The 17,122-nt window shown below is 41.8% G+C and overlaps 1 protein-coding gene across 1 annotated transcript in view; it reads left to right on the forward strand.

The window, feature by feature from the left end:
- The first annotated feature begins 1,459 nt into the window (after window positions 1–1,459).
- Window positions 1,460–17,122, forward strand: part of LNPEP (leucyl and cystinyl aminopeptidase) — a 53,192-nt gene continuing 37,529 nt past the window's right edge. The window contains exon 1 of the mRNA XM_065740656.1: window positions 1,460–1,640. Coding sequence (XP_065596728.1) covers window positions 1,622–1,640 — 19 coding nt within the window. The 5' untranslated portion in view covers window positions 1,460–1,621. The remainder of the gene's footprint in view (window positions 1,641–17,122) is intronic.

Consider the following 17,122-nt stretch of genomic DNA (forward strand, 5'->3'; position numbering starts at 1 on the left):
TGAGAAGGTTCTGTAACTTTTGGACACATTTTTAATATATTTCAGAAATTCTTTCCAATTCTAACAGATCTAGCAAAACTGGAGTTTCAGTTATAACTCCGCTCTAGATGTTCTTCCGTCAGTTATACTGAAGTTCTTATTCACCTAATATCAGACAGGTGTGAATAAGCACCATGAAATTACCTCTGAACCTAACTTTATCCATATGAATGTATCCTTTTGAAAATTGATTTTAATGGGAACTTTCAGATATGGAAATTTCTGCTCATAAGCAGGACCTCATTCTGACTTGTCAGCGTCATTGAGATGTGTCATAATTAAGGATTAGAAAATGAAGAATGGTGAAAGAGAATGATGAGGAGCTCAAAAAAGTCACTCAGGCCTCTCTGCAGTCTGTGTGTGGTGCTGTGTAAGATCCCAGCACCACTGAGTCAGCTCTGCAGATATTAATGCTTTTTTAATACATCTAAATATATGTTAGACAGGTTCAGCTTAGGACAGAAACCTCTGGGATGTTTCAAGCTGTTAGAAGCTTTGCTGGTTTAGTAAGTTCATAAAAAAGGGTTTCTTTTTTTGACAAGGATGAGTAGTTGCTATGTCTTGCTTCAAGGAGTGTCATTCAAGGAGAGCCCAGCATCAGTTCTATGAATTCCAGTGTGAAATGTAAGATATAAGCCAGCTGCTCCATGGGTTGTACCAGGTCTAGCACTGCCAGGAAGGTGGTGACCCGGTCTACTCTGCACTGCTGCAGTCTCACTTCAACTCTACTCTGCACTGCTGCAGTCTCACTACACTGAAGGGTCTGCAGTGCAAGATGTGCGAGTAGTAACTGATGCCCATCAGCATGCTCAGCACTGAGCAGGGCAGGCTGAGGGGAGGCCTGATGGCGGCTGCAGCTCTCACAGGGAACAGGGGGCAACGCTGAGCTCTGCTCTGTGTGACAGCGACAGGGCCCGAGGGAACGGCATGGAGCTGTGACAGGGGAGCTGCGGGTTAGGGACAGGGTCTGCACCACAGGGCTGTGGGCATAGTACGGGCTGCCCAGGGCAGTGAGCATGGACCCGAGCTGCTGGAGCTTTACGAGTGTTTGGACGCTGTTCTCAGACATAGGGCTTAAGTTTTGCGTGGTGTTTCTTCCCCGAAGCAACATTTCCAGCACCAAAAAAGCCGCAGATGATACTTTTATCAGTAAGGTAGCGGGGTGAGGCGGGCAGCAGGGATACAGCAAACAGTCGTGTGTCCGTCCCCCCCCCCCCCCCCAACGAAGGCCTTCAGGCGTGCGCCACCGAACTCAGCGCAAGCCTGCAGCCGCCTCAAGCCACGCCTGGGCCCCGGCAGTTCCGCTTTTGCCGCGGCTCTGCGCTGTGCCTCGCTCAGGCAGGGCCGCGGCCCTGGCGGGGCGGAGCGCTGTGTGAGGGAGGAGCGGGCGGAGCCGCGCGGCCCGGCCCGGGCAGGAAGCGCTTGCGGCGACTGTGCCTTGAGGAGGCAGCTGTGTGGCCGGCCCAAACCGTGCGGGGAGCATGTGCCGGCGGGAGGAGGACGACTGAAGAAGGGTCGCGCCTCTTCGCCTCCTCCGTTGCTGGGCTGTGCTGTCGGAGCTGCGAGAGGAGCCGTGAGGAAGATGGAGCCGTTCCCCAGTGGTGAGTGCGGCCGCCATCCCCGCGAGGGGATGTCTTCGTACTTAGCCTTAGTAGAAGGCCATTCAACTTCAGCTAATTATTATCACAGAGTGGTGACATGTGCTCTGTATTCACTGTAAAGAAACTACGTCTGTAATTGTAATCTTTGTTTAAGTCATCCTGGGGAGCCTTCTCATGTTAGGAGAGGCAGCCGCTGTGCTTGCTGTCACTTCAGCAGTGGTTTGAAATAATGCTTGGTCTGTGTTGTGCAACAAGACATTGAAACTTCTGCTCCTCGTGTGTGAAACTGGAAGAAGTGATGCTGAGGCCCCGGTATGCAATCAGGGCACTTTCTGTTGCTTCTGACCCAGATCCCTGCAGTGAAAACCAGTGCCAGGGGTGGTGGTGAGATGGCTGGGGGAAAGCAGACTTCCTGCAGGAGGGACTGCTCAAGACTGTGTGGAGACCAAAGCAGAGTTATTGCTCCTCTGGTGATCTTCAGGTGTCTCGTACCCAGCTGCTAAAACCTGAAGTGAATTGCAGGCTTGCAGTGTCGGTTTTTAAGTAGAATGTTTCCTGGCTGGTGGTCTGGAAGTGAGTGTCATCTTCATATCTCAAATAAACTGTGTTCCACAGTAACAGTGGTTTTTGGTTTTCACTTATATGGTGGTAATGACTTCTGTTTGTGAATCTGTAGGCTGGTTTCCTGTGCAAGGAGCTGTTTGAGCTCAGAAGATGGCTATCACAGGAAGCTCAGAATAATCTCAAGCTCTCTGGGGCTCTTCCCCATGTAAAACAGAGGGATCAGATTGAATATTAAGGTTTTCAGAGAGTATTTTAGTTGGATTCAGAATGCTGATGCATGTGTGTCAAAGTGATTAGAAGTCTGTTTCTGCTTTTACTTTACAGATGTTGAGCTGTTTTGAGAAGGGCTGCCTATCTTAAAATAGTATTTTAAGGTGGCAGATGCGCTGAAGTGGAAATGATAGATCACTGCTTTCCTAATCCATATATTCTCATTTTTTCCTTCTGTAGTAGTAAAGAAAAACACAGCCATGATTCATCTTAAAAGTAAAGGCAACCCTTGGTCCTTTTGTCTAAATGCTTACAAGATATGCTGAATTTCTCTCATACTGACAGTCTCCCTTGTGGACATACTCAAACAACTTAAAGAAGATACCTGAAGTATTTTTATTTGGATTCACCATGCCGCAGCATTCCACTGGAGACTTATGTCCAGTGCTCTCCAGAGTGGCTGCTCCCTTCCTTCCCTGTTTGCACGAGCTCTGACGTGGGCACGTTGGGATCTGTGGTGCTGGAGGAGCAGTTAAGCATGGATCTGTTCGTGGGCTTGGAATAGCTGAATTGTTTCAGAAATGTTAGAAATTTTCTGAAATTTCAGAAATATTCTGAAATGTATCAGAAGTTGCTGCTAATGGAACTTTATTTTTGAGGCAAATTCTTCTGTTTTACATAACTGTTAAATCTTTGCCAGAAATATGAGTAGTGTTAAAAGTGCAGATAAGACCTATTGTAAGTTTTAGAATTTCTAAGTGCATGATCTCAAATCCCCCCGAATTTGGAGCTGCAAATTAGCTACCAGAATTAGTTAATTCTAACTAGTTATTTGTTACCTAGAATTTTCTCATTCTCGGTGAAAAAATGAAATATTTGCAGTGATAACAAAGGAAATTTTGACTGACGGGAATATGCTATATAATTTGTGGTATGTTCTGAACAATATTTTGCAAGTTTTTGCTTTTACTTTTAGATGGTGTGTATGGTGTTTAGATGGTGTGTGGAAGATCATTTCGCAATTTCCTGTTTAATACAGAGAGCATTAAGCTTCTTTTTTTTTTGCCCATTTGATGTGCAAGGAAAATGCAGAAATGAGTGACTGCAGTGTTTCACACTTGAGACAGGTGATGTGCAAAAACAAGGAAGTGCAGAAGGAATAATCTGATGGTATGTGAAAAGGCAAATAACAATTCCTCTCATTTACTTTTTTGAGTTATTGGAGGCCTTTTTTATGCAGCTCATAGAAGCTCTGAAGTGAAATCTAGTTGCACGGCTGGACTGATAGTGAAAAAAATAAAAAGTTTTTTTTGTTTGTTTGTTTTACTAGTGTAGGTCTAGAAGTGCAGTGAAGAGAATTGCAGCAGCAGCTTCTATGGACATAGCCCAAGTGTGGGGTGTGTGATACTTCCCCTTAACTGTCAGAATCACATCCCCCTTATGTCATTAACTCAGTTGGTTTTTGTGTGTTTTCATCTGCCTTATTTGGTCCTAAACAACTGAGTGAGCAATATTTGGTAGTAGGATGGTGGTTAGTAAAAATCTAAGAGGTTTGTTTTTGGTGTTTGTTTTTTTTCCCGTTTTACATATCCCAACATTTTGCTTTAGTCAAGTATTACTGACAAAAATTTGCTAATTCTGTTTTAAACTTGAATCTTACATTGTCAAAAATGTGTGTTGCTAGATGGTATTTTTCCATGAAGCAGTGTTGTAACATCTGTGGCTTTTGTTTCTGTGTCAACGGTGCTAAACAATAACCTTTTCTCAATGGGATGTGTTTGTTTGCTTTTGCTGCACTTCTGCGAACTCTGTCTAGCACTGAATGCTTTGAAACATGTGCAGTCTGTATAGCAGGGAGAGATCATCCCTGCATCTGTGTATGTACACGAAGACTTGCATGCTCTTTTCTGCAGGGAACATACACTACAAGCTTGGAACAGGATGTACTGTATTAGCAACATAACCTGAACAGACTGTTCCATCACCTGTTACAGGTAGAAAGGTGATGCTGTGGTCAGAATAGCAAGGGGAAGAGAAAGAATTTAATCTGCTTGAAGTGTTCCTTGAAAACAGACATTGCTCCCTGCAAAGTGGCTGCAAGACTCATGCCCTGTTAGTGTCAGAAGATCAGAGTGTAAATGTTCGTTATGGGTCCTGCCAGTACTTTTCCACTGAGGAGATGGGTTCCACTTACAGGATGAATGAAGCCACTAAGCATCTGTGGGATACACCCTGAGACAGAAGTGCTGAAAACTTACTGACCTGTTGTCTGGAAAAGGACTCTCTTCTTGTCTCTTACTAGTGAGATGGTGCATCTGGTGAGATGGTACATGGTGCAGCAGCCTTGTTTGGTCCTTGAGAAGCTGTGTGCGTGTTCACTTGATGAAATCCTTTAATGATAGCTACTGAAAATGTTGAAACTTATGAAAGCTAGAATAAAGCCTGATAATGAACTAAACAAACAGCTTTAAATAAAACCCGTTGATTAGCTAAACAAGCAGCTAATCAGCTTTTTTCGTATTAAATGGCATTATTATAACAAGTATTGACTAAGAAGCCAAATTTACCTCAATTTAGTGCATGTCTGTTTTTCTGTAGTGATGAAGTGAGCTGTATTCAGCGAACCAAAGTTTTCCTCCTTCACACAGCGATCTGAGTGAAGGAAGTTTAGTGAATTTCTACTCTACTGGACAGTAATTTTCTTTATTACGTACAATAGCAGAGATCATATCAAACAAAAATGTTAAGATTTCTTTGAGTAGAAGCAATATTATTCCTCTGGCTGTGAGAGGAATTTGTAAGCAGCTACATAGCATAGACTTCTGTCCAGCAGTACTTTAAAATAAAATAGTAACTTATAAAATGCGAGGATTTTTTGTGATCTGGGATTTATGTATCTCAGAATGGGTTTTAAGAGTTGTATTTAGATGCTAATAGCTGCATTTTTGAGTATTTTTGCTACTGCTTTAAATAGTAGAGGTCTGCTGACCTTAAGCTGTAAGAATTGCAGAAAGATTTTGTTCCTTGTAGCCAGGAAGGATGGAAGAAGGCAGTGGGGAGGGAGCAGCCCTGGAGATGTCATCCATTTTGCCACAGAGGTAGGAATTTCAGAGCATTGCTCTGCCCACCTCCTGGGGCACTGCCAGGGCTGCAGGCCCTGCTGAGCTTTGTCTCAGCCAAGAGGTTCGAATAAGATCTCAGTGCTGCTGCTGCTGGGTAGTTCAGACTTTGTGGTCATATACTGCTTCCCTGGCCTTCACCACAGCCGGGGAGATGATAGCCTGAGTTCAACAGAGATCTGAACTGTTTTTGCTGTTTTTTTTACTGTTTTGCTTGTCACTGGGGAGATGGGGTGTTATATGGTTTTTTGAGTGTTCTTTTTTTTTTTCTCCAAAAAGCTCCGCTGTTCACAGGATTTCGCTCTACTCCAGTGATTGTAATTGCATGCAGAGTTGTTGCTGGGACATTGTTGCTAATTCTTGCTGCAGGAGTTGGTTCTGCAAACACTCTAGCCCATGTATGACATTTCCTTCAGTGCCACTGCCTGCAAAGGGAACCTCTTGTGCTGAACACTAAGAATGTAGCTCATTTACTGACTGTTGTGGGGTCAGATGCTGGGTTCTGCTGAGCCTTTTGTCTGTGTAAAATCTGACACTTGAAAACAATTTCTTTTCTGTTGTAATCATGAATTGTTAATGTATCAACAATTACTTCTGACTGTTTTTCATGTACATGAAGCAGTCTTTCCAGAACAGCCAGGCTTGTATTTGTGGGAGTCCTAAAGCTTCAGAATACTTGAAAGACTTGCTTCAGAGCTGTGAGCTTTGACTGATAAAGACAAAAAAGTAGTTCTCCAGAAAATGGAACTGTGAATATAGAATGTATGAGCTGTCAGTTTTATTACACAATTTTGTCACTGACAGGCATATTAATGAGGCCTTGGTACATGTGAATCTCTTGAATGTACAGATGTGTGTGAGTTCTGTTCTACAAACAGCTGGCAAATAATTGGGAATACTAAAAATAAAAGGGAACACTACAAAATATGCACTGTAGATATTAAAAATAGAAGTGGAAGTAAGAATAGTAATGTTGTTCTGAGTTTGCAAAACTACTAAATAGTGGGAAAAGAAGCAAAACAATTTGAGGAAACAAATCTTCCTTCCTATCTGTCTTCTGTGGTTATGGTGTTGTGATGCTCTTTAACAGTGATCTGCATTGCAGTGCTGGGAAAGCCGTTTTGTTCTGCATTATGTGCCCTGATGGAGCTAGCTCCATCACAGCATCTGACTTGTTGATAACTGCTGGTGGATTTGGCAAAAGTTCAGTTATTGGTATGCTGTGGGTTGGTGCCTGCAATATTGAAGGCTGTCCTAAGTATCAGTATCCAGTATTTTTAAGGATATTTTTACCCATCTGTGTGATTTTTTTTTTCTTTTTTTGTGTATGTGCAAAGCAGAAACAGCCATTAATGTGCAGTATCTGAAAGATATATATATATATATATATATATATCTGAATTGCCAAACATGGACAATTCTCAAAAAAAAAAAAAATAGCAGGCAATAGTATGGTAACATTTCATGTGCAAAAACAGTGGTTGTCTAAGGTCAGTGAAAGGGAAACTTGTAGATCAGAACTGAAATGTTCTTGTAAGTGGATGCATCAATGGCAGAGCTGTGATTTACAGAAATTCTAAATAAAAATGATGATTTAAAGTGTGTTTTTGTCTATAGAGGAACCAAAGATAATCTGTTTTTTTTCTTTTCTCCTCCCTGCCTCCAATTCTTCCTGTCGTGTCTTTCATCTTTCTGTTGGCAGTGGTTTACGTATTTTGAAATGTGTTACGTCCAGTAGTGATGCAGCCAGCAATATTGGTATTTCTGGTCAGAGTAACCCAGAGCAGTAACAAGAGCAGTGTGCCTCCTGGAGGCAGACTGTTGGTTGGAGCACCGGCAGGGCTGGCTGTGGAATGACCTCGCTGATATTTCTGTAGAGACCTTCCACAGACCCTGCAGGCATGCTTACCAGACATGCTGCGCAGTCAGCAGCTCTCCACCTGCTCGATCGACAGAGTTGATTCCTGGTACCTTCACGAAAGTGCCTGACACTGGGGCTGCCCCTCCCCAGCTGTCATGAGACTGATGTTAACCTGATGTGAGTATGTGACAGCTGTGTGACGCTTTGGAGCATTTTAGATCTCAGAATTTCTTGAGCTGCTGTGCGAGCACATGGCCATTTTTTTTTTTTTTGTCTGTTGGAGTGCTTTGTTTCGTGTTAAAATGAGTCTGAAAGAAATTTACTTGCTTATGACTTTAGTACATATACTATGTATTTTAGGAGTTATCAAATGTGTATTAAGTATAAATTGTAAGATGTATATGGTTGTTTTTCTAGAAATTGCTCTAAACCAAGATGATGGTTTAAATGTATTACTTGAAGCCAAAGAACACATAACACAGCAAAAACAAATGAAAGGCACATCAGGTTGTATTCATTCTTAGAATATGCCTAACAATCCATGAGAAGGTTTTCAGAGTTCTCTTAACTGCTGTTCATCAGAACTGATGCTAGCAGAGGAATCTACTGTATCTTTAGCTATGACCAGCCAGGTGTTCATCAGCAATGGCTGCACAGCTGCAGTGTAGGAGGGAGACAGCAGTTCTGACTGGGAGCTTCAGGGGCTCAGGGTATTGTAGGCAACTTCCAATGAGTCTCCAAGACCTGATGCCTTTTTGTTAGATCCCCGTGGTTATATCTTTTTTTTTTCTTGTTGTTTAATTTCAAAATATATGCTTGACTATGTGGAAACAGGAAACTAGGGTTTTATCTTATAAAATTAATGTTTGGTGCTCTCTTTCCCACTGTTTTCCTGAGTTATGTCCAGTCAGTGACTTGAGGATAGTATGCTGACTTGATACTACTGGATTTGTGTAGGATTTTCTCCCTCAGTAGTGCCTAAAGAGCAGTGTCATTTGAAAACACCTCCACATCTTCCCTCACCCCTTCATTGTTGAGTCCTAACTCTTACAGAAATCCAGAAACGTTCAACAAAGTGTGAATGAGCATGAGCATGATAATGCCTATGTTCTATATCAAATTCCAGACCAAGCTTGTACTACAGAGCCTTAAATTCTCTAGTAATCCCCACTGACCTCCAGGGAAAGTTATGAAAAAAGTAACTTAGGGTTCTTCCAGGTTAATAATAGTCAGTGTTCAGTGATAGCCACTCTGTATCTTTCATAACGTTTTATTTTTATTGATGGTGTTGAAATAATAATTTGAAATGACATGCCAGTAATAGTATGTCAGTCCACTTAGATCTTTGTATTGGTAGATGTTGAATTGTAATTGAACCATGTGATTCTTCAGCCTGAAAGCTTGCCAAAGACATTTGTGCTTTCCTTAAAAGCCAGGAAAAGAGTTTGAGGAAACCTTTTAGAAGCACCCAAGACTAATAAACAGTGGCTTAAATAAGATTATACTCTTAGCTCTTGTTTCTTATGGCAATTTAAGATAAGAGAGGGTTTGAAAATATGCAACCATGTATTGTTTTCATTTTCAGCATCCAGCCTTGTTGGCAGAATTTTGCTTAAGGTACGTGCAGGACCTTGCTGTTGAAATATTTGATCTCATATTCCTAAGTGGAATAATAATAATCATACTTTTTGCAGCTTTTTATTCTTCCTTCCAGTACATGCAGGAAGTCCAATAGAGAGAGACCTTGTATGGCTTGGATCTTATGTTCCCTTGCTTATTTTGGTTTGGAAAGTAGCATTTGTCCTCCTTTACAGTACAGGAAAAACAGTTTAAGTTAGTGTGGGTCAAAAACTATGACTTCTGTTTAGAGCTTTTTTTTCTTTTTTTTTTTCATTGTTGCAGGCTGTGAGCCAGCAGTGTGCCCTTGTGGCCAAGAAGGCCAGTGGTATCTTGGGGTGCATTAAAAAGAAGCATAGCCAGCGGGTCAAGGGAAGTGATCCTCTGCTCTGCCCTGGTGAGGACACATCTGGAGTACTGTATTCAGTTATGGGCTCCCCAGATGAAAAAAGGTAGGGATCTCCTAGGAGTCCAGCACAGGGCCACAAAGGTGGCCTGGAGCATCTCCCATGTATGGAAAGACCTCGTTCTCTTTGGCCTGGGGAAGACTGAGGGGATATCTGATTAATGTTAATAAATATCTGAAGGGAGGTGGGAGGCAAACATATGTAGCTTGGCTCTTCTCAGAGCTGTGTAGAGATAGGACAAGAAGCAGTGGCCTAAAACATGAACAGAGCAAATTCCATACTCAAATGCAGAAGGACTTCCTTACAGTAGCGGTGACAGAGCACTGAAACAGGTGGCCCAGAGCAGTTGTGGAGATATTCTATGGAGATATTCAAGATATATCTGGATGCCTACATATGCAACCTATAGTAGGGAACCTGCTTTGGCTGGGGGTTGGACTCAGTGATCACTTCAAGTCCCTACCAACCCTGTGATTGCCTTGTGACCTAATTGAGGCAACAGGAGCATATGTGTAACTGTATATTTTTGTAAGTCTCTGCCAGTTTGATTGTCTCGGAAGCCTTACTTGTCTACCAAAATAAATCCTTTTCACAGTGGCAGTGCTGGGATATACTACCCGTGCTGTGGTCTTGGATAGATTTCCTGTAACACATGTCTTTTGGCAAAAGTCGGCAATAGAATTGTTGGTACTTCAGTTATGGTGCAGCAAAAAGCAACTGAGCCTGTTTCGTTTTTTGTGATTTTGCAAAATGGAAACATCTTTATGTGTGTGAGTGAAGTGTGGTGAAAAATGCTGTGGCAGAAAAATGCTCACATGTCTTCGGAGAAGTTAATTTTATTTTAGTTTTTTACTGTTACTTCTGTCTGTTTGTGTGTGCCATTTTTTTTCCTGTACTCAGTAATTTCAGAAGGACTGCTAAGTATTTTTCTAGGCTCAAAACACAAGTGGCTTTGTTTCTTTTTCTTAAATGACTGTGTTCACTATGTAAAAGTACATACGCTTATGTTTTTCAGCTGTTTGTTTTTGGTGCATTAAATGTATATAGATGTACTCTTGTAGCATCATGGGAGGTAAGGACATGCTGTTAGCCAACATTGCTTCTGTTCAGTCTCCAAAAAGCAGCCAAGGCATATGGATGATACTGGAATTTCTGTAGCAGTACAGTATATTTCCTAATGCTTTATTGCTCTGCTGTCTTATGTTGGACTATTCCCCTCTGCCCTCTGAATTCATTAATCTATGAGGGAAAATAGCCTCACTGGACCTGTAGCAGCCTATCTTGTTTTCATTTCTTTTTTAAGAAAGGTTTTTCTCCTGAAAATAAAATTTAACATATCTAAAATAACTTCAAGTGTATTTTTTTTTACTTAATGCATTGAAATATTTGTAGTTTTCCTTCTTTAGAACTGAAGAATATTTGCCCTATATGTTTTACAAGCAGATAGAAATTCTTCCTAGTGTCTTCCTGCTGTGGTCTGACCTCTCAGGCAGCAAGGCTGCATTTGGCAGTGAGGAACACCCTTCCCACGGTGTGGGCAGCTTGCTGGATGAAGCAGAGCTGCCTGTGCAAGCAGAGCAGAAGGAGGAACTCATTCGCTGCTTCCTTTCAGCAGGCTGGACGTCGGGGTTCATTGTGCAGCATGGTTCCTTGGGAAGATGAATGCCATTGCTCTGAACTATAGAATCATTTAATATCATAAGCTGGAAGGGACTCCATAAGTCCAAGTCCAGCTCCGAGCTTCATACAGCGCCACCCAAAAATACAATGATATGTCTGAGTGCATTGTCCAGAAACTTCTTATACTCTGGTAATGTGCCCCTTTCCTCCTTTACCCCAGCTTTATTGCTGAGTGGTGTGGGACTTCCCCTTGTCCTGGTCATCTGTCATAGCTCTGTTCCCTCCCAGCTCCTTGTGCCCCCGAGCTCCCCCTGCTGACCATGCACTACAAGATGCTGAGATACCGGAACATCCTTGGCTCTGAGCAGCACTGCTCAGCTACAGCTAAAACCTCGGTGTGCTGTCACTGCTGTTGTGCTTCTAAACATGGTCATGGATATAATGAAGAAAACTAATTAAATCCGAGCCAAAACTTTTGCATTTCCAAAATGAAGCTTGCTTCAGAACAGAACAATTTGAAACTGAAAGACTGTTAGGTGGAAGCAGTTGCAAGTTTGCAGTGTAAAATAGTTGCTTTCTCAAGGAGAGTTAAGACTTGAGATTGTGTATGTATGCTGTAACAACCATCAGGGTTACTCCTTAGAGTACTTATTGCATATAGCTCTGACTTCATGGCTTCTGTGTAGGTGCGTAGTAACATGGGGGAGAAGGATCTCTTCCAAATATTGATTAAATCTCTCCTTCTGTAGGCTTTGTCAGTTATGCAAATTTAAGAGAAAAATAAATTACGAACATAACAGTGTGTATGTGAGCTCTCTATTTGGTTGTTCCTGTTCATTGCCAGTTGCTTCTGAGCTGTGCCTGCTGAAAACAAAGAACTTGCTATGCTATTTATGAAGGTTACATTAGTGTCATGTTAAATCTGAGACTGGATTTCAAATGTCAGGAAATTCAGATATGATCTGTTAGGAGTAGTAATGTCATCACTTTTCACTCTGTTGGTGTGTACTCTTTCTCTCTTCTTTTCTCCTTAAATAAAACATAACACGATGTGCAGAGTTTACACTGATGTTCTTTATATTGCTGTGGTACATACTTCTGTCATTCTCAGTGCTCCTTCATTTGTGTTTGGTTTCATACTGACTTTTGACGTTTTTTGTCTCTGATGCTGAAAGCAACATGAAGCAAATCGGTGTGTCTCACAAACTGCTGCAGAACTTTGTTGTTGTTCTGCTAGGAAACTCAGTAAAAAATGCATTAAGTCCTTAAGTGGGAATTCTGTGTGCAGCTGTCATCAGAAGAGACCCCAGAACTGTGAACATCTTCGGTGGGATCTAAAACTTTGCAGCAGTAAAACACATTGTGTTTCAGTTTTGTTTGCTTATTTAACTTTCAGGGTTTTTTAGCAGACTGTCTTGGTGTGACTGTTGGATATTTGTGGTCTTTCTTCCAGAGAGAAGAAATGCTTATTTTGTAGTGGCTTTCAGGAGACTTCATTACGTAGACACAGACCAGTAGGTACATTTGGGCACTCGGCCTGCTATTCTGATACTGGATTTCTGTGGGTCTATCTTATATTACTGTTTTCAGGAGGAACTTGCATTTGTGCTTTGTTGTTTGAACTTTGCACTGTAACTGAACCAATCAGTTTTTGTTGGCTTGGCAGCTCTTAATTGTAGGTATTATTTGCTTTGGAGCCAACTGAAATACTCACGAGAGTCTGGAAAATCATGTAAGGCCCTGTTTTTAGTGAGTAAAATCCATAATCCGTTTTTGAAATGATTCAAGCTCATTCTCCCATGTCCAGTTCTGAATGCTTCCTGTGTCTCTTGCTTCACTGTGCCATGACTGAAAACAACATGGAGCTTGAAAATTCAGAACAGGGCACGTAATGTTTCCATAGATATTTCCATCCAAAGCAAATGTTTACAGTCATGCCTTAGTTCTATTTATAATGAAAAAGCTGGCACGAACCTTTAATAAGCACATGCAGTCTCATGCACAGCACTGGTGCTGATCGTGTTTCTGTCTGAGGATAATTCATCGTTTCTGAAGGAGCTTCAGTTCATGATTTTCTTCCCGCAAGTTGGAAGATGGGAATATAAACCTGCATCCAGGTGAAGAATTGCTGCAAAGCTAGGATATCCATCAGGCATTATCCTGTTCTTTGTGAAGGGGCTGTGGGTTTGGTTTTAGGAACTTGCATATCTGGAGAAAGGTGCTTCACCTAAACTCTAGTTGTGCAGCTGCTGAGCCCTCCAGTTGTACTTGTGGAGCTCTTGGAGGTGCTGGGGACTTCAGCTGCTCTGTGCATGTGAGTGCATGGGGGATATCCGAGTGCTTCTTTTCACACGAACAACTAGTAATGCTGGGAACTGCAATTTTTTGACAGATTGGATTTTCTGATGTGACCTGTATATTTTGGACTGGTTGATTCTGGTTGCGCAAGGTTCTCAGCTGTGCTGTACTGCATGTGATCATGTGATTTTTCTTTTTAAAAAGACTTCATTCTCTTTGCTCTGACTCCAGAGTGGTAGGTGGAATTAATGATGGTGTTATTACAACAAAATGATTTCAAGTAGGATTTCCGATTTTCCCAAATCCCATCACCTCTTTGTCTTGTTTCTAAGCTGCATGACTGTTGTAAGTATATGTTTTCTCACTGTAGAATGTTGATTTCAATTTACATGAATGACATTGTGTGTTTTCCTGTTTTAGTAACAGCAAATAATTGCTCCATATAGCATTAAATTTAAATTCTCCTTGAGCAAAAGATTACAAAGCATGTAACAGTTCCTTAAAAAGGAGGAAAACTTTGGTGAGAATCTAATGTTTGTTGATGCCAGCTGTGTTTGTTGAACAAGCTAGTTTGAAAAGGTCTATTGAACTTCTCCTCTTTGTTTTTGTTTTGTTTTCCATAAACGACAAACACATAATATATATTTAATAGACCAGTTGGAGACAGCTCGAAGCATACAGTGCAGGAGATAGCTTTCATTTTGGAGGAAGCACTAAACTGATGTGATCAGAAGCAATGATAATAAACTGAGATGTAGCTGGTTTGAAGAAGGTTTTAAGGGTTTTACTTCCTGAGAGTGAAGGTGCATTCAGTGTGCCACTGTTAAGGTTTCATTATTTCTTTGTTAGATTAGTGTTACGAGCATGTGGCTATTTTATTTTTATTCATGATCAGTAATAGGAAATTCATCAATAGTTGTCAATGGAGAGATTTCTTTGAAACTGGAATCATAATAGAAATGGCAAAGATTACATCTGTGTTATGATCAAATAATACCACGTATATGACTTCATTTTTCTTTCATAAAAAAGTACTGCAAGACAAAATTGTTTGCTGTATTCCCTGGAAAACCCTATGTATTTAAAAAAGTTTCTTTTTTGAATTGTATTACTTTTTATACTTGATTGATATTTATCCACTAGAAGAAATAATATAATGCAGTATTCAAGTGATGGTGAGAAGTGCCCTTAAGTACTGTTCTTTTGGTGTTCTACACTGAAGCAAGAGAATGGAAAGTGAGTGACTTAATTTTTCACTTGTGCACCACTCCAGTGGTGAAGAATATTGTGTATTTTAAAGTGCAGATTTCATAACAATTATTTTGGTTCATTTCGTGCGTCCGTGCACTCGTTAATATGTACACACAGGGTTCTGGATGTCTTCAGTCTAGGAAGTTACACTTGTCATGTACAGAATGCATACTGCTTAGCACTTCATAGAGCTCTTTGGTACATGTCAGGGCTAGAAATCTCAAGATGGGGAATTAACTTCTGTGCAGGCTGCGAAGATCACCTTTCCTTTTCGGTTGGGGGTTAATCCAGAAATACTATTGCTTGCCTGAGCTACTGAAGCAAGAGGTTTTTGCTAGGATTTTGCATAGATTTCCCATACAACATGATCGTTGCTTGAGAACTTCAGAAGTTGTTCCAGTACCCTTCTCCTGGTGAGCAGCTGTGTCCCAGAGCTGTGTCTGCATTGCACTAGGAATAGCAGCAGGGATTGTTTGCTTACTCTGCTGCAAATCAGTTGTCTGTGGGTCAAATTCAAGAAGTCTTGTACAGCTTTTGTTGGGTGATATTTTAGAAGCAGAAGGAAGCATTCATTCTTTTTTTTTAATTTTAATATGGTTCAAATATATATGTTTTTCTACTTAAACCTTTTTTATTTCTCCCTTTGGAGCCTTGAGGCCTTTATTTCCCCCCTGGGTTTCTCCTAGTAAGAGTTTACATTTCAGTGCTGTCCTGAAGAAAGCACTCTGTTCTTGGTAGTTTCTTTTCCCTGTTTAACAACAACTTCATTACTGACATTCATGCATTTGACAATATAGCATTTTCAGGTAGCACTCAAGGCACCCCACTCCTGATTGATCATTTTTATTTGGTCTAAGAATTTTAATTTGATTCTATATTGGGGGGGGGGGGGGCTATCAGAGGCTATGGTTTTGTTTCACATGTAAATTCAGGTTTACTGACTGTGTTAATACAGCTGAGTTTTTGCTTCTTCCGGTGAGTTGACCAGTGCTATAACTAATAATTGTATGCGTTATGGAATTGTGCAGAAAACACTGAAGGTCTGTTTTGGGGAAATGGACGATGAATTACATTTATCATAGTATTTACTGAACGCTCTGGCAAAACTGGAGCTCCATTGTGTCAGACACGTGTAAGAACCAGCATAACCATGGCCATGCTCTGAGGAGAGGGACCTGTGTGTCCTGGTTGGCCATGAGCCAGCAGTGTGCCCTCGTGGTCAAGACAGTGGCCAAGACAGCCAGGGGGATCTTGAGGTGCAATGCGGACAGCAGGTCAAGGGAAGTGATTCTCCCCCTCTAATCTGCCCTGGTGAGGCCTCATCTGGAGTACTGTGTCCTGTTCTGGGCTTCCCGATACAAAAAAGACAGGGATCTCCTGGAAAGTGTCCAGCAGGACACAAAGATAATAAAGGGCATGGAACACCTCCCTTATGAGGAAAGGCTGAGGGACTTGGGTCTGTTCAGCCTTGAAAAAAGAAGACTCAGAGGGGACCTGATCCACATCTATAAATATCTAAGGAGCAGGAGGCAAAGGGATGAGGCTGAACTCTTCTCAGCAGTGTGGCAATCAGACAAGGGGAAGTGGCCAGAAATTGAAGCACAGGAAGTTCCACACAGATACATGTGGGAACTTCTTCACAGTGCAGTGACGGAGCACTGGCACAGGCTGCACGGAGAGGTGGTGGAGTCTCCTTCTCTGGAGATGTACAAGACCCACCTGGACGCCTACCTGTGCAACCTGGGCTAGGGAGCTGCTTTGGCAGGGGGGTTGGACTCAATGATCTCTAGAGGTCCCTTCCAACTCCTACAATTCTGTGGTTCTGTGTGTAATTGGCTCACAGCTTTGCACTTCTCAGTGTGCAATAGTCTTAGGAGAGTGTGGGCAAAAACCATAGACACAGAGGAACTATATTCCAAACTAGCCGATATGTACGCTGTTTTCCTCTGGATTAGAGTTAATTTTCTTTGTAGTCTTGGGAGTGCCAGTGTGATTTGTGTTTACACATGATGAGAACAGTGATGATATCACAGTGATATTTCAGCTGGATGTTTCAGCTTCTTGTACTTTCCTGCCGTCAAGGAGCTTTTGGGGGGCACTAGGAGCTTTGAGGGGGTGGAGCCAGGAGAGCTGGACAAGGGGATGTTCTGTACCATACAGCGTCATGCAAAAACAAAACAAAAGCCAACTGTGTGTAGTTGGCAGGAAGGGGGGGGACAGCTGTTGGTTGGGACCTAACTGGTTGTTGATTGACAAGTGGTGAGTAACTATATTGTGCATCACTTGTTGTGTTAATATGTATATATATTGTGACTATTATTTTGCTTCCCATTTGGTCTTACTAATCTTGATCTGAATTCACATGTTCTACTTTGTTTTGCTTTCCAAGTTTTTCTCCCCCATCCCACTGGGGAATCAGTGAGTGAGCATGGTGCTGACCTGTTACTGGGTTAAACCACAGCGTTACAGAAAGGAGATTAGAGTCTTTGACTAGCATCCTTTCTATTGGGCCTTTCTGCCTTGTGCTAGCTGTTG

Source organism: Cyrtonyx montezumae, unplaced genomic scaffold (genome assembly GCF_038088225.1).
Source record: "Cyrtonyx montezumae isolate F1298 unplaced genomic scaffold, pur_monq_1.0 scaffold_29, whole genome shotgun sequence".
Taxonomy (NCBI): Eukaryota; Metazoa; Chordata; class Aves; order Galliformes; family Odontophoridae; genus Cyrtonyx; species Cyrtonyx montezumae.